At 40.4% G+C, this 26,714-nt stretch overlaps 1 protein-coding gene across 1 annotated transcript in view; it reads left to right on the top strand.

The window, feature by feature from the left end:
* Positions 1 to 26,714, top strand: part of LOC148651702 (uncharacterized) — a 96,750-nt gene that overhangs the window by 12,081 nt on the left and 57,955 nt on the right. Inside the window, exons 2-3 of the mRNA XM_088597676.1 lie at positions 325 to 446; positions 4,427 to 4,474. Coding sequence (XP_088453802.1) covers positions 325 to 446; positions 4,427 to 4,474 — 170 coding nt within the window. The remainder of the gene's footprint in view (positions 1 to 324; positions 447 to 4,426; positions 4,475 to 26,714) is intronic.

The raw sequence follows: 26,714 nt of genomic DNA, 5'->3' as shown, positions 1-26,714 counted from the left end.
ATTCATTGCTTATGACTCATAGCTATTGCTTATTGTAATTGGTTCCTTTGCACACAATCAATTTCCTGAACTTCCATGGAATTTTCTCTTCACATGATATGATATTATACGATGATCTGACGATACGATACAATATGATACAATGCTAATTTATGTGTTTTTAGTGCACTGCAGTGTGAGTGAGCCTGACTTTACAAGAAGTATGATCGAATCAGTCAGAAGAAGATGATGATGATGATATCGCAGAAGAGGAGTTTTTTTTTTAGATAGTGAAGCAGGTGAATGGTTGTGTGACCTTCCTGTTGTTTTCTTCCTACCAATCAGATTCCTTGGAATGCTTCATCTGCAGAGAAGGGGAGGTGTCTGACCAGGATGAGCTGAGGAACTTCTGTGACTGTAAGAGCCTGGTGGCCCATCACAGGTGCCTGCTCACTTGGATCTCAAAGGTACGAGCTTCTTCATGCTGTCACTGCCAGTGGAGCTCTGAGATGGCTGTGCTGCAGTGTCACACATCATTAATAATGTCAGAGTCTGTTGTGAAGATCTTATGAACAGTACGTGATTTCCCCTTGGCAGGGGTTTTTAATTTCAAACAGGTTCAAGTGCTTTTAATCAGCAAACATAAACAGTGACTATCTAAGGCTAGTACAACTTCAGAATAAGAAGTCGAAACATTTGCTGTCGGCTAGATTACTGTCGACTTGTTGCTCCTTATAACTGCATTTCAAGTTGCAGTGACACAGGAAGTGGGAATGTGAGGATACAGTATCTGCTATGTCTGCACTTCTCCACGACCATGTGTGCCACCCATTGTGTGTTTCTGTGAAGCACATACTCTCTCTTTAGTGAAGGCAGGGATTGACTGGTGAGAAACAGTCACCAAGTCAGTCATTCATGTCTCCAGCAGAAATCTCTTGTCGACAAATTCTGTTTTTTGGTTTATTTCTGCAAAGACTTTAGAGATTTCATTTGAATTTCATCAAGCCAATTGCCCAAGACAAAAAAAAAAAGAGAGAAACTTTAACATGCCAGCATTTTTGTGTTACTTTTTGATTGCTCCCGTCTCCAGCTGGTAACTGATCCATATTCAGACTAATTTGTTTTTACTGTAATCGTGTGCTGAGATTAATTGTTTTGACTGCTGAATATGATCCCTTGCATGGGTTTTCTGTTAGTTATTCTTCTGATGTCGTACTGATTGGGAATCACAAACCCTCTGAGCCCTTCTCATACAAACTGGCACAGTAGTCTAAGCCACAGCTATTGTTTTTTGTTTCAAAAAAAATAAAATCTAACGGACAAGATCTAATAAAGCCTCTACCAGCTCTGCGTTTTTGGTTTTGCTTTATTTTTCTGAATATGATTAAAACCAGGTGAATCAGTCCTATATCTGGGTTATTTTCAGACTCACTTTTCACATTCTTTTCATTTTCTTTTCCATTTTGTTGCTTTTCTTATTAAAATTTGCACAAGTTTTATTGGTGTTTCGGCTTATTGGATTTTTGTAATAACCCAAGAGTGTTTAATCTTGCTCAGCACTCCCAGCCAAGCTGGGAGTCAAGCCACACATTTTAAAAGCTATCATTAGTTGTTATATATTAATACAAATGCAGTTTACCACCAGTATTATTTCTGTATTATTGAGAAAGCAATAACCAGAAAGACGGGAATCCTCCAGACTCCGTGTCGGAGGCCAGGGGCTGACCATTTCCTGTGCTCTGCTTTGCCAGGATGGGCAGAACTGTTTCAGCAGGCTTGGCCTGCCTGCAGTCTGACAGCTCTGTGCTTGCGTGGTCACCAGCACTCTCTGTGAGACACCGGCAGCAGATAACCGCTATAGGAGTTCTTTCATCTGTGATACCCTGCAGGGGAGCAGGGAGACCCAGTGACAGAGGACTCATCCTGACGTTCCTCAGACGTGCAGTCTTGCACTATCAAGGCTCTTTCCTTGAGTGCATTTCCATCTACATATACAATTATGTGTACCGATCGTACCTCTCCAAATGCATCTGAAAGTATACATTTAGCTGCTGGATCGCTGAAGAACAGATTTTTTTTGCAGTCGAGTGATTTCTCTAAGTGCTATGGAACCCATTCCCCCCGCCCTGTTGAAAAGTAATCAGCAACCGACCTGTCACTTGTGCCTGATACCCATCTCCAGAGCAGGTCATGCATGTACATCTAAAGTGCTTCTTAACCACATTTTATGAAGCCAGAAATGTAATCCAATAACACTGTTACTTGTAAGTGCTTCTCGCTAGCCACCAGGGAGCAATTTCAAGTGTTGTACTACTCTTAAAAGCAGTTTAAACAAAAAAGACATAAATTCCATTTTCTTATCTAATTTTGCTGGAAATAAACTTAGGAAATAATGTTTAAAGTAAATTACATTGCTGCTGCTGTTTTGATACATCAGCATCATTTTGAAATAGCTTGCTTTCCGTCTCTTTCTGATTTTTTGTTACCCTTGTAGTTCCAGCTCCCCTAACTGTACTTCAGGCAAAACATTCTTTTTTTTTATTGGTACTTATTTCTTGAAATCGTAAGGTGTTAGGTTTTTTTCACCTCTATAAACTCCTTTTTTAAGTTTGAGAAAATATACCATAGAGCTGATAGCGTGGTCGTGTGAAAAATCAAGAGCTTGGAAGGCCTGGGAGTACAGCACATACTGTAACTAATTAGCAATCAAGATCTCGTTAAAAAAAGGCCCTTTGAAAAGCACGTGCCTCCAGGATGAATGTTAATACATTATTATGCAATAAGCAGCTGGAGAACCCATCAGGGACTTCCAGAGGCACCAGAGCCACATGCCCTTTGACCTTTATTACGGCCAGCAGCCCAAGGGTGGTGCCCAGGTGCCCATGTGCCAGGCCGTTTATAGCATCTAACTGTGTCCATTGCAAATTAATCCAGTACAATGCAGACCAATACAGTGAGGTACAGGATTATATTGCTTAATGCTAAAAGCTGGTAAAAAAGCTCTAAAAATATTCTAACAACTAGAAGATTTACTTTTGTGAAAACGGAAAATATCTTTTTCAACATTTCAAAACTTTTGTTGCGGTGAAGATACTGCCTGCATCCCTATTTATATCCAAGACATCCAACATTTCTTCTAAGGAGACACAGAGCAGGATATTTAAAGTACACAGAAATTGGATAACTCATGTATAACAGCTTTGAAAGTCCATCTCCTTCTTACTATGTCAAACCACTACAGTCAATTCTTTGATAAACCAAAATCCAAATATGTACTTCATTTGTTAGTAAAGAGTGCCATATGGTTTAGTCTTTTGCAGTTAATGGAAATTATCTTCTGAACGAAATAATACACTTTCCAAAAACAAAAGTAATCCTATCCCTATGAAATAAGCCGCAGAGTTATAGGAAAAAATGTGGCTTGCCTGAAGGAAAAAAAAATCCTTAAAACGCTAACACTAACTAAATTAGATTTATTTTAAAATAGGGACACGAACACATGCTGTCATTTTGCAGGCCACTAGGTAATTTGGGTGTCAGAATGTCAGAACACTGAGTCTCGAACAGACTTCTGAAGCACATTTCCACAATGTGCTCAACACCCACACATAAACATCAGGTGATTTTATTAATTAAGGTCCTTAATTACTTCAGTCTACATTTTCCTTTGTGTGTGTGTATGTGTGTCTTTTTTAATTGCAAGTTGTCAGAATAATAAATTTAGGCGCAACATCCACCTCTCTTGGGCTGTTGGTAGCCTTCTTCTACAGATGAGTATACACCAACTTTACAGGCACATTATATCACACAGCACTCAGAGGGTGTTAGAGACATTATGCTTAGGGGAAACACGCAAGCTATAAACTACATTGTTGATTAGCAAAGTACAAAGACCTGTACAAATATACTATACCTTGCATGTTAATGCGTAGCTCCTCTCTGTGATTGTCTTTTATGACTTAATGTGTTTGCTTCTATTTTCCTGACAGCTGGTTGTTGGTAATATTTTAACTTTTGCAGTATTGGAGATTGTTTAGCTGTTGAGACATAATTTTGGTCACATTGCTAAGCTTCCTCCACATCATGTAACAAAATGAGAGACACTGCCAATTACGAGTTCTTTAGTTTTTTAAACTGCCTTTATTAACTTCTTTCAAGTAGAGATTCCTTTACAGTTACAGAATACCTGGCATCAGGAGAAAGACAGACACACTTCATACTGTATTTTACAGGCGAGCTTATTACAACAAGCCTTGAGTGTCAAAGACAAGGGAAGTGATCTAAAGGGATGAACTCCAGTATAATCCTATGCCAACTTGCTATAGGAGGCATCTTATCTGAGATCCACAGCAACAGAATATTTTTCTCTGCACATGATGTTCGCATGTTGTTGAGCCTTTACGTATGAGTTCCTCCTGAACATGCTGCCGTGCTGTTATTTCCCCAGGGCCCTGGACCTGAAAGCTGTCCTAGATGCACTGTCTGCAAAGCTGAGGTAAGAGCCTTCACACAGAGATGCCACAGCTCCTGCTTGTCCTTCCTGGCTGTGCTGCTGCCAGTGGAAGAGAGAGGCTGGTGGAGCGCTGTGCTCTTGCTAGAGGCCAGGGCCCACCCTCTGCTGGGGTGAGGAGGTATATCAGCCTCTCAGCCCTCCTGGTGTCTTACATCCCTGGGCCAGCTGCCCTCGGTTCTTCCTGTGGTGTTGGCAGGCGTTTCAGAAGGGAGCTGCCTCTGTCCGAGGGGCACTCTGACATTCACATCTAATCTAGGCCTCCGTTTCTCTTCCTGTTCATTTCCTTAAGCCAAAGAAAACTGTGTGCCGTGAATGTTAATATTATTATTATTTGAAGGATGTAGTGTTTCTTTTAAACCCATTAGTGGCACAAAAAAGAAACAGACTGTTGTGCAAAATGGCTGATATTCTGTTTATAGGATTTTTCTTTAATCTCACTCTCAGCACTTATCTGGCAGTTTCAAAGTTTGTCTTCTACTCTAGTTCCGTGTGCAAAGGCTGACCCTTCTAGCCATGTGGCAGCACTGCTAGTTTAGAATTGCTGTTAGCAGTTGTTGTACATAGTGAGCGGGGTACAATCATTCAGAGAGGTGTGGTAAAGCAAGAGCACGTGCTCCCTGAGCATCTTCTGTAATGTTGAGGATCACAGCCCCTGACTGTTTCTGGAGATCACAAGGGTGGGAAACGGGGGCTGCCGAAGAAGCTGTGGGACTTCTGACTGAAAGCGCGCGGCCGTCGGTTTCAGTCTCGCAAGTCACAAACCCGTAGAATCACCACAAAGAAGAGCTATAGCTAATGGAAGAGTCAGTACTTTGAGCTGAGCACTGATGTTTGATTGGTTAGGCAGCTTTAACTAAAACACGTCACTGCAAAGTGTTCTTTTTGCTTCCCTAACTGAATTCGGCTGCTCCTACGGTAGAGACCCTTTACCTCATTAAAAAGAAACATAAACTCATGAAACATACCAAACTACAGAGGGCCCGTTTCTCTAATGAGCAATTAGTGGTTTGTTTTTCATTTACTTCTGGAGATTTTCAAGTTACCGTGTTGGTAATATGATTTAAGCTGGTTTTATACCTTACTAATGTACCATAGCACCCTGCTGATTGAAAGGCTCTGACAAACCAGAATATTTAGCATCACATGCTCCCTGCATAATGTTCAATTCCTTATTCATTTCATGAACCCAAATTTATCAGAGTTTAGAAGTGCATTGCAGATGCAAATTCTCAGCTGATGCTTCACCAGTTCTGTGTGCAGGTTCATTTGTGAGAAGTAGAACATATGAACATGGTCATTGTAAAGGTCTAGGTTTTTTCATATACAGACCAAGTAAGCCTATTCCTCCCCTTTCCTCCACACGCCTTGTAGCCTCTAACACAAACGTGTCTACCGTGTACAAAAAATCCTACATATCAGTCAAGACTGCTGGAGGTACAATTAGCCATCCTTCTAACCAGGACTGAAAGAAGCTCTGTTTCAAGTTGGTTTAATTTGAAAAGCACAGCACAGCACTGCCAACTTGATTTATCTTTAGGGGTTGACACTGTTTTGTTTCAGATTAGTTCTGGACGGTCAACTGTATAATAATCTGGTTGCTGAATGCCAGGCCCTGCTACCCTGTGAAAGGGAAAGAGTACAGGCTCACCTCGCAGAGAGAGTGTGCCAGGTGCCCCGTGTGGAAATGCAGGAACAATCCATTGCTGATTCTGTGTGCTCAGGAAATGCTGTATAGCATGCCTCTCTGCGTTTGATTGCATTATACATATAGAGGCGACCAAAACTGACCAGCTGACCTCATCACACTTATTCCTATTCCGAGCACTTACTGTATGTCCTTTCAAAAAGTCAGATTTGTACATTAAGCAGTCTTAACTAACCTTAGCTTGAGTCTGCTTTATTTTGAAATTATACTAAAGCAATCGTGGATCACACAATATAATTGTCCTCACACCTTGCTGTCGAACCCCTATATTTCTGGAAACTGAGCAGTTCAGGCTGCCCCCCCTCCCCCACACCTACATTTGTAGCTCTCTCAGAGAAGTAAAAAACTTGAATTTGCAAATTACAATTCCTGTTGTAAGTGCTTTAAACTCGCATATCAGCAGCTGCTGCCTTCACTTAACTGTGCAGTATAGTGCAAAGATCAGATGATACACTGGGAGAATGAGCCTTCTGTTTTACTTGTGGTTTCCGATAACATGAAGCAGACAAGTGGTTTTGCCCCAGACGTCAGGTTTATCTGAATGTCTTCCTTGAGAGAAGCATCCAAAAACTAGGAAAATCATCTTCCCAACAATATATAAAATGTGACAAAATTAAGCAAAAATCATTGGTGAAAAATAATTTTGTTATATTTATAATAGTAGGGTGGATATAGTCATTTGCATGTTAACAACAAACAGAACTGTAACATGTTTATGCTATTGAGCAATTTCACAACTCAAAGCAATGAACTTTATTGGAACGTGAAATGTTATACCACAAAAAGCCAGTCAGTAAACAGTTTTTAGCTGTATCAATGCAATTTCTCTCTGCAAAAAAGTATGAGTTGAGTAGTCAGATGGCAACTGGCTCATACAACCTCAGCTGACACCTGATCCCTGGATTCTTCTGTGTTCCCTCTCACTTTGCCTCTGTTGGCCAGGTGTTTGTCAGCGGTTTCAGACTCTTAATCGCCGACATTCTCCCATGCCCTGGAAACTGAGCCTGGTTAAATCAGTGCATTATTGTCAGTTTGCCTTTCGCATGTGCCTGTGTAACGGCCCCATTGCCAGAAATGTTATTTGCTGGGCTCCTCTGGGGCACCCAAGCCGGCGTGCTCCTGTCTTGCCCCATGTAAGCACGTGACCTCAGAGCTTTCTTAATGGCTTCCAGATTTGGCCGCTGACGACGATAATGTAAACTTAGACCTTTTAAATATGAGTCATTTCGTACTGTCGTTACGGCAGTGGCCCTTGGGTGTGAGGAGAGTAGCTGCAGCTCTGGGAAACCAATTTTACAGGAACATGCGTTTTCGTTACTTTTTTTAAGCGTGCCGTGCAGATCGCCGCCCAGTGCAATCCAGTGTGCATGGACAGCCCTCCGCTCTGGGAGACGTCCTGCTGTGTCTGTAGGCAGCCCAATAGCAGGCGGCCTGGCTGCTGGCTAAAGTTTGGGGATAGCGGTATGATTATCCGCCTGAGCTGATTTGATGTAACTTGTGCTTTAATATTCTCCTGATAGGGAATGCATCAATATAATGGCATTTTAATTTTTATATAGTAGGCACATTTAAAAAATGCTTTGTAAAGATGCATTTCTAGATAAGCATGGACTTTAATAATGATAATAATAATAATAACGATCAGGGGTCTTAAGCTGCTATCACTCTTAATACTTGATTATGCTCACCGGTGGTTAAAATTAAGAGCCTTCAGCCATTATGGCTTGAAACTCACAGCACTTCAGTTAATGCACATTCCCATTCAGTGCCCTTGCCATTTCATTTTGTGGTATTTGGTGATGCTGTTTCTGCATCAAGCTCTCAAATGTGGGCCATTATGTATGAGTTATGCTAATTTGTTAGGGCAACGGATGCATTAATTTCATTAGCAAATGGCCTCAAAGCAATAATTACCAGAGTAGGTGTGTCACAAGCCATCATGTTAAAATTTGCCAGTTAATTATTAAGATTTTGTTCCAAGGGACCTAGATTTGACATGAGAGTAGCCAAGATGAGAAAAAAAAAAGGAACTGAAGAAAACCAAGCTGGTCCCGTACAGTATAAAAGCAAGGTGCTCGTTGTTTGCTCAGGAGGGGCCCGGATTGTACATGTTGACAGCTCGCATTCCGACCTCATTACTGTAAACGGCACTAAGCTGCCTAGCACACATCGCATCCGGAGTGTGGAATGACGAGGGAAGGAGGGCCTGCACAGTTTAAACGGGCTGTTTCAGTACTGTCTGGAGTTCTGTGAGCTGGGGAAAGGGTGGTCCTACCAGCGCGCGGGCTGGGGGGCAGCCTTTTTGGCAACAATGGAGATCAGTGGGGACCGGCGGCTCCTTCCGCTCTGGACCGGCTCAAGCCGACAGGAGCAGAGATACTGCCGCCCCTCCGAATCGTTAACCCCTTCGCTCTCGCAGCCGACCGCAGTGCAGCGCACAACAGCACCCTGACGCACAAGGCTGCAGCAGCTGGCTGGTTCTGTCCTGCCACAAAGACTTGGCTTCCTGTCAGGGCAGAGCGTTCAGTGCCGGCTGTCAACAGACATCAGGGAGACTTACTGCCTACCTGGGGCCTTTAGTAGTAATCACTCAGAAGGGGGCAAAGGTTAATAGCACTGTTGGGGAAGTCTGTTCTTGTCAGGCTAATAGGCAAGTTGTACCTATTGGTGAGCTTTTAATTTTCAGGGTGCAAACTTTGACAAAAGGACTTGACTGCCACAAAAAGCTGGTTTTGAACAGTCATCACTTTTGAAGAGCTGATCATAGGTCATTGGCATTGTGAACTTTCAACTTTACTGTATTTAAACCAGGCATCCGTGCATCTACTTTCCATTCCCGAGGTTTCCCAAGGTCGTTATTGTAGTTTTACTTTACTCTCCAGCAAGATTGGAGTATTCTGCACTTCACTGGGCAGCTGCGGTTATGATTTGAAAGGGACACGACCGAATTGGAGGGTTTTTTCTGTGTTGCAACTAATAATTAAATTAAGTGGCATAGTTATTGATCTTGCTTAACATCTGCTAATATTAATTGAATTAAATTAAATTTAGATAGTAATACTATTTAATATATAATACATGAATTAATTGTTAATTGTAATTGATTTACAAATTCCAGATGAAATATCAAGTGAAAAGGCAATAGTGGCCACAAAGAAGAGACGTCTGGTGACTAAGTGAAGGAGATTGTGTGCATTCTGTTCACACATTTTCAGCATTAGCACAACACGGTTATGCAGACGGTTATGCAGATACGGGGTTAATCCGCCAAGAATCTGGGTGCATCTCAATCGAGAGGCTGGGTGTATTGTTCACAGAGGTGCTAGTTTTGCATGCTTCAGGGTGACGAAGATATTAACCAAACCACAAAGGAAATGAAAATGTCTGAGTACCGAGCACCTTTACTGGGTTTAGGGTTATTCCCAGAACTTTAATCCGTCAACAAAATCCTGAACCCTTGTCTTCCCTTGTCTTTCAAGTGTCTCCTTAAAGGTGCAGCCCTTCTTTTCTCTCTCCCCCCTGCTAAAGAAATGTTAATCATGACTTGATTTCAGACGAAAAGCCCCTTATCCTTTGATTTTAATGAAGGCCGCTGCCATTAGCCTCATCATTTCACTGAAAGCAGGACCTTCTGTCTCCGTGCTTGCCGTGTGCTAAGCCTGGCCTTGACAGGTCTGTGAGGGGAGACGACACATGAAAGGGAACAGTTTTCAGAACCTCTTTGCAAGGACAATGTACTGTCCTTGTTTGTCAAAACCCCGCTTCTTGAATGAAACCCTTCAGTTTTTAATTCAGATCTCATTCTTCTTTTAATTTCTGTCTTCCTCACATCTGTCTGAGATGAGATTAAAGTTTACATATAAAAAGAAAAAAATACCCGAAGCTATGAAGTCTTCGATTTTGTTAAATGAACCTGTTTTTAGACTTTTAGACTGAATCTAGAAAGTCTTTAAACTGGACTGAAGAGCAACTGTCAAAATTGTTAGAGATGTTAAACACACAGAAATGTGTTTTTTCAGTTGGTCTCTCCAATCTCTTGCTTATAAAATATTTTTTTTATAAAATACATTTGTTTAAAATAAGCTCTCTTACAGTAGTAAAGAAGTATGAGACTGTAAATCACAGGGATGCTCTTTGGGGAAAAAACTTAAACATAGAACACAACAAGAACTATTCCTTTTGAGCTGTTACATTCTTGATCAAATTTGCCTCTGACTTCAGTGCTCTGCATGAATTTTGTCATCTTCCCAGAGTAAAAAACAGCCAGCGTTTGAAAAACAGCAAGAGACATCTCTCTTGAATTTGGAGGCATTAGCATTATGTGTCTTGTTTACATCATTTTCTGAAACATTAGCAGCTTTGTAGGCAACTTCAGATATAAAATGCACTGAGAGCTTTTTTGCCAGAGTAAAAGCTGAGTGAACCTGCACTTTAGGAGGTACTTAGCTATGAAAAGTGCACCAGATTAGTTGAAGAGGGTCTTGCGACATCCTTTTTAGATGTGAAGCTCTCATCCCCTGATTGTGCTCTATAAAACATCTGAATTACAGACTACCGCTATTTCATAATTTTTAAAAATGCTACCATTTTTTACAGGATCCTCTTTTCCTGAATGGAATCAGGGATATTTGTTAGTGGAAAGCTCTGGGTAGCATGTGTATGAAATCCTGCACAATGAACTTTGTGTTTTTGGAGATATGTGGGGATAATAAAATCAATTTCTTTAGATCTCAGAACAAAAAAACCCCAACAAAATCAAGTGCGTTTGACCATGTGTGATCTGACTGTAGTAATTTCTTTGCTCGTTTAACTTCTCAACACAAAAGCAGGAAGTATTATAACCACATGCTAGAGTGTTGATTCCCACATTAGCCTGCTTTGTGGTTTCAAACCACAAATACTTTGGACAGAACGATTCTTATACACTGCCTTTTCTTTAGAGGGTATTAATATATCTTCTCTTTGAATCCTTCATTCTGGCAATTATCACATTTTAGTTTTGCTGCTTTGCTGTAGAAAGTAGTCATCTGGACATGAATGCGAGAACTTCTCTCTGTGTCTCAGGGGATGCAGACTGAGGCCTGCATGTCAAAGTCTGCTTCTCTGGCATTTGTAGCACAGCTTTAAAATGAGTTACTTCTCAAAGTGATGGCGTACATCTCTTGCAGTTTTATGTGAAAGTTTCGATGTCAAAGGGATGACTGAACTGTTCCTGCATCTCGTTTGTATGGTAGAGTTTGTTTAGCAGAGAAGCCGCAAGGTCACGAAAGGAATAACAACCGAATCAGCCAGCCGGCCTAGTTGGATAAGGTCAGATACGAGATTTAATTTACATCAATAGCAGGCCAGTCTTGAACCATTATTCCTGGCACAGAATTGAGCTCTGGTAATTTCAATCTTTTTATTTAACCCTAATGCTTCCCTCGGGCTGAATTCATTTGTCGAGTTCCTGCTTGGGAAGGTCCCGGGGCTGATTCAATCAACCGGTTTTTAATTGGCTCTGAGGCATTCAAATTGAAACCGATGGAGAATTAATAACAGCTGCAATTGGCCGCCATATAGTGGTGTAACCTTGGAAACCCCGCAAACTCCATACTGGGCAGCACGCGGGCCTACAACTTTTTTAATTGCAAACTGGATATTGAAGGGCTTAATACTCGCGCTGTCTCATTTGCATTGTATCGCTGTCAGAGCAGCTTGATGACAGGCCTGTGGAGTGAATTTCAAGTTCTCTGGCCCTCTGCCTCCACATCTCACTGCCACCTTCGCCTCACCTTCAGAGGTCTGGGTCTGAAACTGGAAGGATCGCTGATACCAGACACTGGAAAGCAAGGCCCCCAAGACAGACAAGAAGATGAAACATTCCTATGCATAGGCTGCTTTTGAAGTTAAATATCTCTGTAAACTCATCCACTTGGGAAAGTATTAGGTTGGAAACTAGGAGTGTACTATATATGCTGTCTACTGGTGGTAAGAGATAATTTGACATCTGTGCTTCTATCTACACTGAAAACAGTATATTTAATATTTAAGGGCAAATATTTAAGAAGCCTGCCTTTCTTCATGCCGCTACAAATGCATAACAAAATAAGATTTTATTGTTGCTTTTTCAAGAGACGTCTTGCTTCCAACGGGTGGAAAGCTTAGCGTCAGCACAGCTGATGGTCGACTGGCGGGTGGGCGTAGCCTGTGTGGAGGAGCCATCAGTCGGAGCCGGTGCGGACCAGACCGCTCCACTGGGGAGAGGCGTCTTCGCGAAGACCTGGCCGAGCTCAGCCCGAGGCTGACTCGGAGGCCTGCAGAGGACCGCTCCTCCTGAAAGCTTCCCGAAATGTCAAGCACAACACTGTGCTCCGGTCTCTCGCGAGTCCCCGGGTTGTGTTTCAGATGGGAATTAACAAAAGCTGTAGCGCTAACTGCGATAATCGCTTTCTTTTTATTTCAAACTCCAAAGTGCAATTTTCAGATTTTTGCAAGTCACGTCAAGACTGGTGTTATGCAGACGTTCCAAATGACTTTCTCCCTTCGATAGCCCTATTAGCTTAGACTCCATAATAAATAACATTTTTATACCTTGTCACTCCTGGCTCCTACATTATGGAGGTTAAAATGACCCATATACCTCATTGGGTATGTGAATTGAATTACATAATAAAAAGAAAAATGAATTAAAAAAAACTCTCGGTGCTATTACTGCTACCGGAAGAAATCAAACAGGAATTTTGTAACGCATGATAAAATTAATGCACTTTGTAATTTCCCATAAATACAGATAGATGTAAAAAGCCCATTCAAAGTACTGAGTAGAGTAAACTGTGGAGTAGGCACCTTTTGTGATTTCTGACAGCATATTATTAATGCTTCTTATTAGATAGAGTTTTAATGCTGTGTTGAAAGCTTTGACTAATGGGAATGCATTAGTAATTTTTAACTGTTTGTGATCTAAATAGATGTGTATAACAAACAGAGGTTTTAACAAAGAATTTGTGTTAATCGTTTAAATGAAAACTCAGTGTCTTGTCCATTTAGAGAAAATTTGAATCAAAAAGGAAATATTGTGGATTTGTGGATTAATGTTAGAATATTCTAAAGTAATTTTAATTTTTCACTTATGTCATGCAATCATATCACACTTAAATATTATAAAAAAATAATTCCACATTCCAGATCACATTTTAACAAAAATGAAAAAAATCACAAATCCTATTCAATATTTATATCCATTACATTACACCATCTAATCTTAAAACATCAGATTGATTATGAAAGCTCTCTCCATCTACTGTATGTACCTTTGCTAGATTTTTATATTAAATAATATTAAACACCCCCTGAAACATTCTCATATTTTTATAGGAAGCCTAAGTAAATTAAATCAGTAGGTTTTGAGTCAATGTGCGCAATGAGCAGATTAGATCATGCAGGTGGGAAGGTGGCTTTCACAGATTTTCACTGATGTCAAACACGAGGGAAGCCCACCTCAGACGGTGATTTACTTTACATCAGTGAAAATGTCAGCTATGTGGAGTCTTAAAAAAAGTCCATTTAGTGCCGTCTGCACTTACCTGTGTCAACATTTGTCACCCAGTTGTCTTTCAGATACTTGGGTGAGTGAAAAAGGCCACTTTAAATGTGCAGTGGGAACTGTAATTATAGGAATGGCAACGAAAAAAGTTTTATTTGTGTACAGCAGATCTTTATCTTGGCTTCATCTTCAATCAGATCTGTCTGCAGGCTATCCGGATGTGCTTTGGAAATCCACAGTGACTGTCAAAGTCTCTGCACCTGAACTGCATGAGTTTTTATCAACAACAAATTAGTGAAGCTGTTTTTTTCTTCCGGGGGCAGATGAATGGTTGGACTACGAAGCAAAATGTGCCCAAACTGGGGAGTCTGTGTCTGGTCTTCAAGGGCCGTGGTCTCTTTAAATCTCCATCTTCTCAAGAACAACATGTCCAGTAAAGTAAATTATGAGCTCAGTTTGGTAATAAGGACTCGGTAGGATGGAAATTCAGAAACCTTCTGGCTCTCCTGGACTGGCATAGAGCTGGATAAGGTGGAGAGCATCCTAAAAATCTGGCATTTCTTCAGCCTGGGGTAAGTGTACGCTAACCCCTCTGGCTTGCAGCTTGCAGTGACCCTTTAATCAAACTGCTGTCAGGCAGACAAGCTGGGTGGAGTGGGCTTGATGTTTTGAGACCTGTGATCATTGTGAAACCACTGCATGATCCCGAGCAGGACAGAGCAGGACACGGCGGGGCAAGGCACCTACAGGAGAGTTTAGCAGCCTGGTGGGGTGCAGCTCAGTGAATGTGCACAGGCTCCTAGCTTTCAGGTGTGATGGCTCTTCCCTCTTCCGAGGAGCAGGAAAAGGCAGAGCGACTCTGTAGGTCAGAGTCATTCCGGACAGGGTTCGATTGACAATTCCAATCCCACACCCGACCCTAAAACTGAGTTGCGGGCACTGCCGAGGCTGGGTGTCCATGCCATCACCAAATCTATCAGATGTACAACAATGTGAAGGAAGTTTTGTAGTTATCATCATTTTATCAACAAAATAGGAAATATAATGACGCCTTTTTCCTTTTAGTTCTGTTTCATTATCATATTTTCTCTGGACTCCAGTCAAGGTAAATCTGTCCTGTCGTGCAACATAACTGCAGGTGGAGTAAGATTAAATTTATGCCATTTTGCTTTCCAGAGTAAGTCATAAAATAAAAGCATGCATATTTAAAATAAAATATCTTGTTGCTCTTGTTGAATATAGTTTGTCATATAACACATTATCAGTAAATTATTAGATATTCTTCCCCCAATCCTCCACAACTGCTTGATTTCCAAACTTTATTGTGATGAAGACCAAGGTTGTTCAGCAGTGCTGGTGCTGTTCTCCCTCATTAAAACCCCTGAATTCATACCTCTGCCGAAAGGTTACATATTTTATTGGAAGATAAAAAGGAATTAATGTTTGATAAACTGCAAAGAAACCATTTATTTACACCAAAACAGCTCTGCTCTCATGACAAATGATGGTTTTGTCTTATGAATAATTCTTAAATTCTTGGCAATCAGGCCTTAAAGCAGCAGTAAATCCAAGTTAAGTGGCTTCATTCATTATGCTGTGCAGGAGAGAAGCTTAAAATGTGCTACATGGCGAGTTGTCTTGCGCTGTGAGTTTTGCTAGGTGAGGTTCCCATCCTGATATACTGGGGCCTCTGCATTAGTGAGCTGAGTAAATCCTGAAAGTTTTCTTAGGGGAGTAGCTGAGTAGTTAGTATTCTGATGTAACCCAGAGTGGAGTGTCAGATGTTTTCGGAATTTATAGCTTAATTTGGAACCCAAAGATACAGCTGAGGATTGCTCTGGGGCGTATTATAATGAAAATACCAATCCACATTAGCCATGGTTGCCACAAGCAAAATCTTAATATCTCAACAAAAACTACTTAAGGTGCGTGTAATAAACTTGCATTCCTAATTTTATTAGGGATGTGCTGAGTTAAGTGCTTTGCTGGCCGATGGACAGATTTATAACATGGCTTCTGGTAAATTAGTGGTGACTGACAAGGGGACATTGTTTTAGAGGATGTTATTTAAATAAAAAGACCTACAGGCTATTTCTGCAATGTTGTCACATCAAATTATCATTGGAGCAACAGAGACCTGTATTAAGGTGGATCTCTTATTTGTTCTATTTAGGTCAGATTCTGCAAACAAGAACGGCATTGAAACTATTGCAAAAACTGCCGTTGTTAGTTTCTTAACCGAGAAGAAAGGGAAGTGCAAGCTCCTCGTTTTGTGTCCGTTTCCATTCCCACAGTTCCCTCTCTTCTTACAGACAGATCTGAGTCTTCCCCGTCACTGGAGCAGATACACAGAACAGAAAGAAATCCCTGATAGCATTTTCAGAGGAAAGAAAAATACACAATTCTAAATAAATGGCTAAAAAAATCTAAAAGCAAAACACAGAATATTTTGTTTTTGCTTCTACAGATACACAAAAAAATATTTTGAAATTAATTTTGAAAATCTGAATGATTTATTATTATGAGGTTAGGTAGAAGCAGATTTTAATTTATATGCATATTTATGTTTGTTGTATATACTGTGCACATATATGAATATAAACACATATATATGACAGTTAAAATTAATACTATTGTCTAGGGAGGTGTATGTAGTTTATATAGACTGTCACTTAAAAAAACTTTCACAGAAATTTAAAAAAAGGCTGTTTAGTGCAACTTCTCTTTCTTTTTGGTGATCCTGTAAAACAAGATAAACACAAATACAAACTATGTAGCTGTTAAATTGCTTCACATGCTCCTGCCATTCCTGGGGTCAGCAAATAATTGTTTCCAGCTATTGTTTCTGACTTTATTATTTATTATCATTTCAAATTGAGTTTTTGAAATTTCAGAATGAATAGGAGAATGAATGCCATGCTGAAAAGCTGCAGAAAAGGTGGATAAGGAAATGAAAATTTAAATTGGAATATTTTAAGAATTATTGTATCAGTGTGATACAATGTACTGAAAAAGGAAAAAAAAACTTTGCAGCTCATTAATATGCCTGTATAGCTATGTGCACAATCACTCTCTCAGTATGTGAGTTCCTTCTATGACTGAAGTGCTATTACACCTGGTGTGAGTGGGGGGAAAAGCTTATTCAAATCTGCTTCTGTCTTATAAGCAAAGATGTGCTGTCTTGGATGAGAAAGAGGAAACTGGCCTGTGATGATCTATTACAGGAGCTCACCTCTCCAATGGGGGAGACCTAATATTTGCAGATTATATATTACCCACTCAGGACCATAAAGGAGAGAAGAGGAGGGCGAATTCCTGAGAGGGGCTTCAGCACATCTCCAAAGTTTTTCAATTAGAAATAATTTTACATCAAGTAGGCTCGTTTAATGGGGTTTTACACCAGATAAATGCCGGCTAGGGGTGATTACAAGTGTTATTTATTCTTTTAATTGAGGTCTGTTCTTTACATCTAAGTTAAAGGTTAACACCTCCCAGGTTTCTCTTCTCCCTGGGCTGAGGTATCCCCATGTTGTAAAGAAGACACTGACATTGACACGTGGATGTAAAAAAAAATCTAATAAAATGCCAAGAAGTGATTTTGTATATCTGATGTAGAGCCTTGAGTACATGCAAATCTCCAGGTGCAGTACTTTTTATGTATGTATAAGACTGAAGGCGTGCTTCTTTGCAATTTTAAATTTTTTCTCTCCAGCTTTCATTTCTTTTAATTATCTCCATTTTTATTTTAATCATTCTTTTTCTTGACAGCTTCCTAATCCTAAATGTCCCCCATGCTCATAAAGTTCTATAAATGGTATTCAAAGAGTTTTAATTGAGGCTCAGCTGTAGTGCATGTTAACACAGAATATACTGTAAATTTGTGTGCTTTGGCATTTTAGTTTACTTTAAATGGTATTTACTGATTTAATTTTTTTTTTTACCCTGCAAAGGGACCTTTAGTCAATTTTCAGTCTTTATGGATTAATTTAAAAACCATTTTAGGCTTCGGAGGAGTGGAAACCTGTAGTCACTATCAGGATGTTCAGAAGCTCGGCACCAGCACCTCTATACAGGGCTGATTTACCGGGATATACACCAAGAGATAAAAGCTGGGGTCTCGCATCAGCCGAAATGGTGACCTGACCTGCATATTTCAAACTCCAAAATCAGCTGCTTATGAAACTTTGCACCAGCCGAAAGCACATCTAGTGGATGTCATTAGACACCAAAGCTCTTTCAAGCATGTACCCCTAAAATGTTGCTCTGATCATTTTAGACTGAAGGGGGTCATAAACATAAACCATTTTCAGAAAAGCATATCATCATGTAAACTGCTTGATCAATTAACTCCAAACGTAATAGGTGTAATTCTAGTAAAACAGAAATAAAAACAGTACAATGGGGTTCCTGCAAAAAAGACATGACCTCCTGACTGCCAGTTTTTGTCATTGTTACTTGGCCTGTAACGCACACTCCTGTTTTAAGGGGAGCCGGCTAATTAACTCCAAATGGTGCGTCATACAAGAGAGCAGGCCGTTATCAGCTAACACAGTCATCCCTGTGTGAACCAAGATGGCCGCATGGCCACTATCTTGTACTCACAGCTTCTGCTGGCTGCTCATTGGGATCTGCTGCACCGATTGAATTGAAACCTCACAAATTTCATGAACAACTACTGCTGCTTCTGATTGTGACCTCACATGTTGCTGTGCCAATTTTCCTTTGGCAAATTTTTTGGCAAAATGCTCCTGTTTAAGGATTGTTTGGCCAACTGACTCCAAACTCGACTGGTATCATTTTAGTCACTGTACAGTTAACGAGTGGACAAACCTCCCAGGATTGCCACCTGACTGCAACTCATTATCATGTCCATAGTATATCATCCTATATGAGAAGTTACTCTTGAACAGCAATTGTTTTGCTAAGAAACTTGAAAGTGTTTCAAGCAATCTGATCAATCTGGTAGCAGCATGATCAACGTGTGTCAAAATAGAGCTCCAGCTTATACCAAGAACATGATTGGTTTCTAATTTCTCTTGTCATGTTGGACTGTAACTGTATGTATATATGGGTCTGATTTTTCTCCAGCAAAAGGAATTAAAGTGTATCATAGTCCAGGAGAGTCAGCTGTACTGGAGGAGATCAGTTCTAAGAGGTACTGCAGAAAGGCAGGACAAAGAGTAGATAATCTGGCATCAATGACATCACTGCTGATTTTTATCTGACGCGTTGGCCTCAGTGAGGACCTCTGTTGCGTGACACACATTGCTATTGAAGGAGCTACTTTTTGGTAGGTTGTTATTAAACGGCTGCTAATATAAAAATCCTTTATTAACCAGATATTTCAGTAAGAAACAGATTCTCACTTAGAACGAGAATGTCAGATTGTCAGTCCCAAGAAGAGTTTTGATAAACTCAGGCGGGAATATCTATGGTCAGTTCTAGATCATGTGGAGTTAAGGTCTGGTTTCATTAATATGGTGAAGATCACCAGCTCCTCAGCAACAAGTATTTCCTCCCAGTTTACGGTTTCCAGTGGGAAGCCTGTCAGAGATGCCTACTTTCACATCAGTGTTTGCCTTGTCTTTGGGACCTGAAGCTCATCAGTCAACTACTTCTATTATTATTTCCATTCATACTCAATGTTGCCTATGACTCTATGCAGATGTTACTGTTGTTATGTGCAGACAATACCTCCCAAGCCCCCTGGCATCTGTTAGCTATTTTTGATGGTCTTAGTTTATCAGGGTATGAAATGGATTAAAATGGATTGGTCCTGGTCTACATTACTGTCTGTAAACTTTGTAGTGGACAGTGGAATGACCTACCTCTGACTGAGCCACTGGACGATCTCTTGAGATACCGTGGTATTGAGATTTACTCTGATTCTCATGCAGCAATAAACAACTCCAGTAACGTGTTTTAAACAGGCAGATGCTGACTTTAACAGATGGACTCATTTTCCCAATTTTCTTCAAGCTTGCATCTCCATAATAAAAATGAATGTGCTTCCTTGCTTGGGCTTTTTCAGTTATGCGATTCCTCTCTCTTTCTCCCTTGAGGCTATTCGGATAGATTACATTGTAGAGGTTTGAAATTCAAAAGGAAATGGAAATGGACGCGTATTAAAGTTTCCTCTCTACAGTGCGAAAGGTCTGCAGGAGGCTTGGTTTTGCCAGCTATTCAGTTTATTTCAACTTCTTTGTTTGGCGTCCATTGTCTGTGTGGCGGTGCTCTGACCCTCCTGTGTATTGATGTTGAGTTGAAGAGAGTCTGACTTCAGGGTCTGATACTCATACTGGGGTTCCTTTGGCCCCATAATTATCCAGTAAATTATGATTTGGCATTCAGCAGCAAGATTCACAAAGTCACAGAAGACATGGCATTCCTACTGTCTTATGCGCTATAATGATAAACATCTTACCAATAATTCTCCTTTCTCTTTTTCTCATTGAAGCTACAAAGTGATTTGTATTTTATCAGGTATGGATTTATATGGTTTTCACTTGTTCCAGGACTTGCAGCTTCACTAGTTGCCTCCCTGGCTCCTCTCTCTTTCTGTGCTTATGTCTCCACTCTGCAATGAGCATCTAAGGCATCCCCTGGGGGGACGAGAGTTGTCTATATACACAAAACTGTGTACAATTTGCACATTTTCTTTACCTCAGATGAAAAAAAAGAATACAAAGAATTTAAATTGTTTAACTTTTGAACTCTTTTTTAAGTAAAAGAAATACTTAAAAACTTTTACTTCAGGTAAAAAAAATAGGGGTTGACTTCCTCTGTTCAGGTTTTTATTACAGGCTTCATACAAATCTTCATCAGCAGTTACTGTGGGGAAAAAAGGACTTGAATGTTGCAGTTGAGCCTAGTTCCTGGGACAACATTTGTCATAATACATTTTCGGCCATCACAAATCCTATTGCATAATGATGCACTTAAAATTACCTTTGCAGAGAGCATTTGACTCCTAGTAGACAGTGTCATATGAAGCTGGGTCCACTCTTTCAGGCTAGGAGCCAGCTTTGCAGAGGGGATGTTTTTCAGCATGTTATGGGAACATTCAAGTGTGGTTGGTTTGTATCTGATTGTAGCTCTGAGATTGTTTGTCCCAGTAACTTGGGGTTACTTGGTATCTGGAAGAAACGTGCTGTCTGCATTTTTTCCTTCTAAAATGTTCAATTAAGCTTTAAGAACAACAAGAAGAAGGTTAAGGACATTTTTCTTTTTTTAATACGCAGGCCAGCCTGGTAATTAAAGGAAATCTGAGAAAATAAGACATATGCCTTGTCAACAAATCTTGTTACCATGCGTCATTTCTCCACTAGATCATTATTACTGAGTGTGAGTGTGAGCAAATTTATGTGTAAACACTTATTGAGGATGCCAGGGCAAATTAACAGCTAGCTATACCTTTTATTACTGCATGTGCCACTGTATGATTAAAGTTAGCGGCTGTTTAAATCAAGTGGACACACAGACAAACTACTCTGTCACTCTGTCTGCTTGTTTGCTTCTCTTCTCAACACATCATACCTCTGCGGAGACCTGGAACTCTTTTCTTGTAATTAAATAGAAAAGCAACAGATACCAATATCATTTTTCCTAATTAAATACGCAGCAGATGTGAGACGTCAGTGCTCTGTTGTGCATTTTTCCAACTTAGCAAACCTGGGGCATGAAACCTTCAGGCCTTGTGGGTGGAACATGTACATTCTAAATTGTAAATACAGTGAGAGCTCTGAAGCGAGTTCATAACAAAAGATTCCATTACTTAAATGCAGAGGTTTTTCAGCTCTGTATCGTTTCTCACTCCTAGGGCCATTCAGTGATATTTCCCAGAGGGGTGGTGCATATCTGTATTCAATTAAAGGATTACTGTATGTCAACGCAGAACTTTTACATTTTTTACTTCAAAAGTAGGGTGTGTTTGAGGCCTGTCCTCAAATTTCTGGCAATTGTAATAAATAACATTGTACAAGACAGCTCTGACTGCAGAGCTGAGTGAGGGGGCTATTGTGAGCCAGCCTGTATAACAGGCCTTTGTTTGAATGCGGAAAACTAAAGACACTTTGAAGGGCTTGTGTGAGTGGGGCAATTGTATTTCATCTCTATTCATTTCTCTATGTTTAATGGAGTCTCTTGATGTTAAAGACTGTTGTAAATTGTATACATGCGAACACAGGCAATTTTAAGGATCTCCTATCAAGACTCAGCCCCTTTGTAATACACCATTAGCCTCAGGGCAACATCTAATAGGTTCCTGAATGACCCTCAGGCTTCCAGACATGAACAGCTCCACCTGGTAAACGAGCTTGCAGATTGATCATTCAAACACTCCTCACACCTCCTGAAACAGCACTGACCACTGTTCCATTTCTGCCCCAGAGTGGGTTTATTCTAATACAGTAAATATAACTAACATACTTAAAAGAATAGCATATGAACTGATAATAATTTATAACTAGGGCTGAACACAGGAACATAGGTGAGGTTTGGAATGAGAAGAAGCATCTGCCCTTGTAGCCTGTGAGTGTGTGGGTTTGCTTTGAAAGAAGCCCGGTTGTGATGTGACCTTCTCTGTTCTGTATTCCCTTGTTGTTTCCCCTTGGGTCCTCAGGTCATAGCTCTGCAGGACTGACTTGTCAATGTCTCTGAGAATTTCAAATACTCAAACCAGGTCCCCTCAGTCTTTTGCTATTATAAAACTAAAAAGGCTCAACTCTTTCAGCCTCTGAGTGTCAGACATTCATTTGAGCACAGGAACGCATGTTGCTGCACTTCTCTGGAATCACTCGGAAAGAGCACCTTTCTTGTATCTTGGTGCCTGAAGTTGTATGCAACATTCTATAGTAGGAACAAGTAATAGGTTTATTCCATGCTGAAAAAAAGAAGAAAGGAAACACAACGTTTCTTTTACTAGACATTTAATGTGTAATTCCTGTAAATATCACATTTGCCTTCTGACAATTAAATGGCCATTGTCATATACAGTTGGAGTTAATACACTTTGTTTTCATTCCATATTGAACAGAGATTAAATATGATTGGAAATTTGTAAAGAGATATTATGGACATGATTATAGAAACAGGCTTTCTTTAGAATTCATACAGCCTTGTGGAGTTTTTGCTTCTCAAGACTTTATTGTGTGCACTCCAGCTTTTTTATTTGTTAATGTCAAATTAGCTGAGATACATTCTGATGGCTCCTTTCATGTGTTTGGTGTCCTGAATACAGAGTGTTCCACAAGGACACCTTATAAACATCCATTATACCAGTCCCACTTAATTCATTCTTCCCTGACTGACATCCTTTTAATGCTATTTATAATCCCCTATCACCTTCCTATTGATATCTTGTTCTTCTGTTATCGCAGAATATAAACACAGGTAATGACAATCTCTGGTTTTATTGTAGGGCCAATGAAGTAATATCTACAATCACAGGTGCTGGAATTTGCATTATTAGGGGCAACTGCATAGTATTGGCCGGGGTGTCTTATGTTCAAGGTCAGTGGAGAGGAGCATGTGGTCAGGAGGAGTCCTACCCAGGGAACACAGGGAGAATGGAGACTGGAGAAGGCTCCTCTGTTTTCCCAAAAGACAAGGACAGAAATCCGCAAACCCTCAGATCACAAAGATAGTTATTTTGCATTTTAAAGGTGCTTTTCAAGTGAGCTCTTTCTTGTTCACTCTATGAAAAAAGCAATGACAATAAAAAAGTGGAATTTCAATGTCAAGAAATCCAGTCCTCCTTCGCCATTTCTCCTTTACGTTTGAAAAAAAGACTTTTGTGAATGCGAATGTTGAGAGCCCTGTCCAGCAGTAAATGGCTCAGTTGGCCACACGACACTATGCTGGATGGCCACTGGCTAGAAAAGGAAAAGCTGGACCGGGGCTGACAGGCTCAGTCCTGGGACTGGCGTCTTTCAAAGAGGGAACTGAGCTTGAAGTCCGGGGGTGAGGGGGTGATGGACGTCGCCGTGTGATGGTGTGTAATCAAGTGCTGATAGTTCATAGACTCAGTGTCGTGAAGAACAAATGTGTGGCCATAAACAATCCACCATGTACCTTTGATCTGAAGCCTGGTGGGCACCACTCCACACACCAGCAGGCTGAAAAGCTCCTCCTTCTGCACAACACACAGAGCAGCTCCAACACTGACATTTCCACCTTAACAAGTAGATGGGGGCGGCGGGGGGAGGCACTGCATTTCCTCATTCTGGATTTGCCCAGGTGTTGGAAACTTTTATTGGAAGATGACTTATCAGGGCATATTTCTCCTCATTAGGATTGCATTAAGATTACAAAAGAGTACTGTATTAACCACTCTCCGCCCTCAGGCAGGGCTGCCTAAACCAGAACACAGTAATCTCATATCACTGTGGTTTGCTCATTAGGCTTAAGAGATAGGAAATTTTGTAAGCAGTTCCTTAGGTTATTAGGAAGATTTACATAGGGAGGATGATAAACTCACTTTGGCACCTGTGTAATTTACTAATGACACATAATTTTAGCATGAACTCACTTAAAAACCATGCTATGGCTGTGTTACAAAACCCATAACACAGTCAGAGCTGGAGATTTGGAAAAATAGCAGTCCTGCTTAGCATATAACACCAGAACAGCCTTTCTTCTTTGCTGTTTAATTGGAGCATTTAATTGGATGTGCTCGCTTTGGTTCATTTGCAGCATATTAAATTATTTTTTTTCTGGAAACGTACTGTGCATGGCTCTTGGACTCTCTGTCGTCATCTCAGATAACACAGTATGACATCATGGCATCAACATGTGTTCCATAAGTATCGTATACACGTGATTATCTCAAACATAATCCACTTACTAATATTACAAATAATGTGTGACTGTTTTCAATGTAATAAATTGCTGGTTGTGGTATTGTTCTTGGCAGGCCTTAAGAAGACCTGTTTTTTAAGTTCTGTTATGCAAAATGGTAGCACATTAATCTAGTGCTGGGTATTACTAGGCAGGCTGGTTTCAAAGGTTGTGTGTGCTGGTTTGCAGCTCAAGGACATAAAATATTAACAGCAAGCTGGTATGTCAGCTGAGTGGGTGCTGAGTTCTTTACAACCGGAAAACAGGTGGATGAGAATTTGCAACACCGTCACCTCTCCTGCTGTAGGAGTTTATTCAAGTTCGAACAGAAGTGTAATAAAGGAAATTGAAAACCATTGTTAAATAGTGAAGCACAAAGCAGTATTTTAAAGCATGATGGGAAGACATCAGGAAATTGAAAAATGCACTTTGAAATTCAGCTTCTCAGAGTTTCAGCAATATCACTAATATAATCCTCTGCCTTATACTGTCCGCATGGTTTGCCTGCATGTTCAGTTACTGCTAGAAATGCACATCTGAGTTACTGTAAACTTTTCCTTTAAGTCCAAAACAAGAAAGACTGTGAGGTTAATATCAAGAAGAAACACTGTTGCCTCTATTGTTCTTGATTATGAACTGAACACGACCTTTTGTTTGAAGTTGCTATCACTGGTTGGGCTGTGCTGAAGTAATAACATGCCCACAGAAAGGGAGTATGGATTTCTAATTAGCAAGAGCAGGCAGACCATATTCATTGAATACCCAAATGCACCACTGTGGTAATCAGTGCAGCCTAGCTTTGTTATTAAAATCTGTTAGGGAAAATCAACCCCTCTCATTATAAATTCTTATCTCCTTTGCTTGAGTGTTTGCCAGATGGCCCTCTGTATCAGAAGATAATAATGATGTAGTAAGGAAATTAAGACTTTATTAAAGTCTATTTTACAAGGAAGAAAAGGAAATCAAAATACATAGGAGCATTAGCTGATCCTTGATGATCCCATCTGCAAGTCTGTGGAAAGGTGAATTTTCTATCTTGATGCATTGAAGGGAATGAATTACAGTATGTAGATTATAAAAAATGTGTAGATTAAAGTAAGCTTAAATACATTAATCTTTTTGTGGGTTGAAATTGAGTCTGATCATTTGGAAATAAAAATCTATTCCCCCAAAATACTAAAAGGTTATTATAAATCCATTGTACTCCACTGCAAAAAAAAATGGTGAATGTAATTTAGGAGCACCAGGTATCGTCGCCCAACATGATGATAAAAACTGCATTCCAATCATTTGTTTTGACTTGTACTCTTCCTTTAGATCAACCAGTTGCCACACTCTGTAGTTCAGGCACCACCAGTGTCCAACGCTGGACATAGTGGTGTATGCCTGCGTTCTGTGTGGTTGACCTCAGATATTGCTTCTTGTCATTATAGGCCTCATTTCTCTATGGTGAATGATTTTTTCAACAATAACAGAGCACAAAATCTGGCTTACATTCTAATCACTTTGGCACAGAAATACAGAATGCACAGCTATGTGCACTAATGCCGAACAAAGGCTGAAAAGCTGTCCAACACCACCTCAGCCAGAACGGAGGCCTAGACATGTCTGGGAACTGAGAGTTAGATGAGCAGTTATTTGTACACTGGTAGCTAAATTTTCTTCCCAAACAATCATGCTTTCATTGAGTGGAAGAAAGTACTCTGAGGTTCTACAGTACAAGGTTCTGGTCTTGCAGTACATTGTGTACTTGAGGGAATTGTTCTTTTTCTTTGACATATTATAAATGGCAATGGTTCCCAATGTGTGAGGCCACTGGCCGATATTTCAGCCTGAACAGCTCTCCTCTGCCCGTCCCTTTCTCCAGCAAGCTTCCCATCTCACTCACTGGGCCTCTGAACTCTTTGTTTCATGTCGGACATCACAATGTACCGATCGGCAGCCTGAGAAATAAGAGGAGCGAGAGATGATGTGTGAGTAAGACACTTTGTCTGACAGTCCTGCACTGCTCTCAAGCCTTACCAAGCAGTAATCCTGAGCACCATTCTGAAATGCAGACAGCAAAAGGCAAATTGAGGCTTACCCTAGTCCAGCAGCGTCTTGAAGTACAAGCCTGGGATGCATATAGAGCTCTTCAATTGTCCATCTTTCTTTAA

The sequence above is a fragment of the Lepisosteus platostomus genome, chromosome 11 (genome assembly GCF_059453375.1).
Source record: "Lepisosteus platostomus isolate fLepPlt1 chromosome 11, fLepPlt1.hap1, whole genome shotgun sequence".
NCBI classification, from domain to species: Eukaryota; Metazoa; Chordata; class Actinopteri; order Semionotiformes; family Lepisosteidae; genus Lepisosteus; species Lepisosteus platostomus.
Note: the sequence above shows the minus strand (reverse complement) of the source record. Positions and strands in the feature narration are given on the sequence as shown.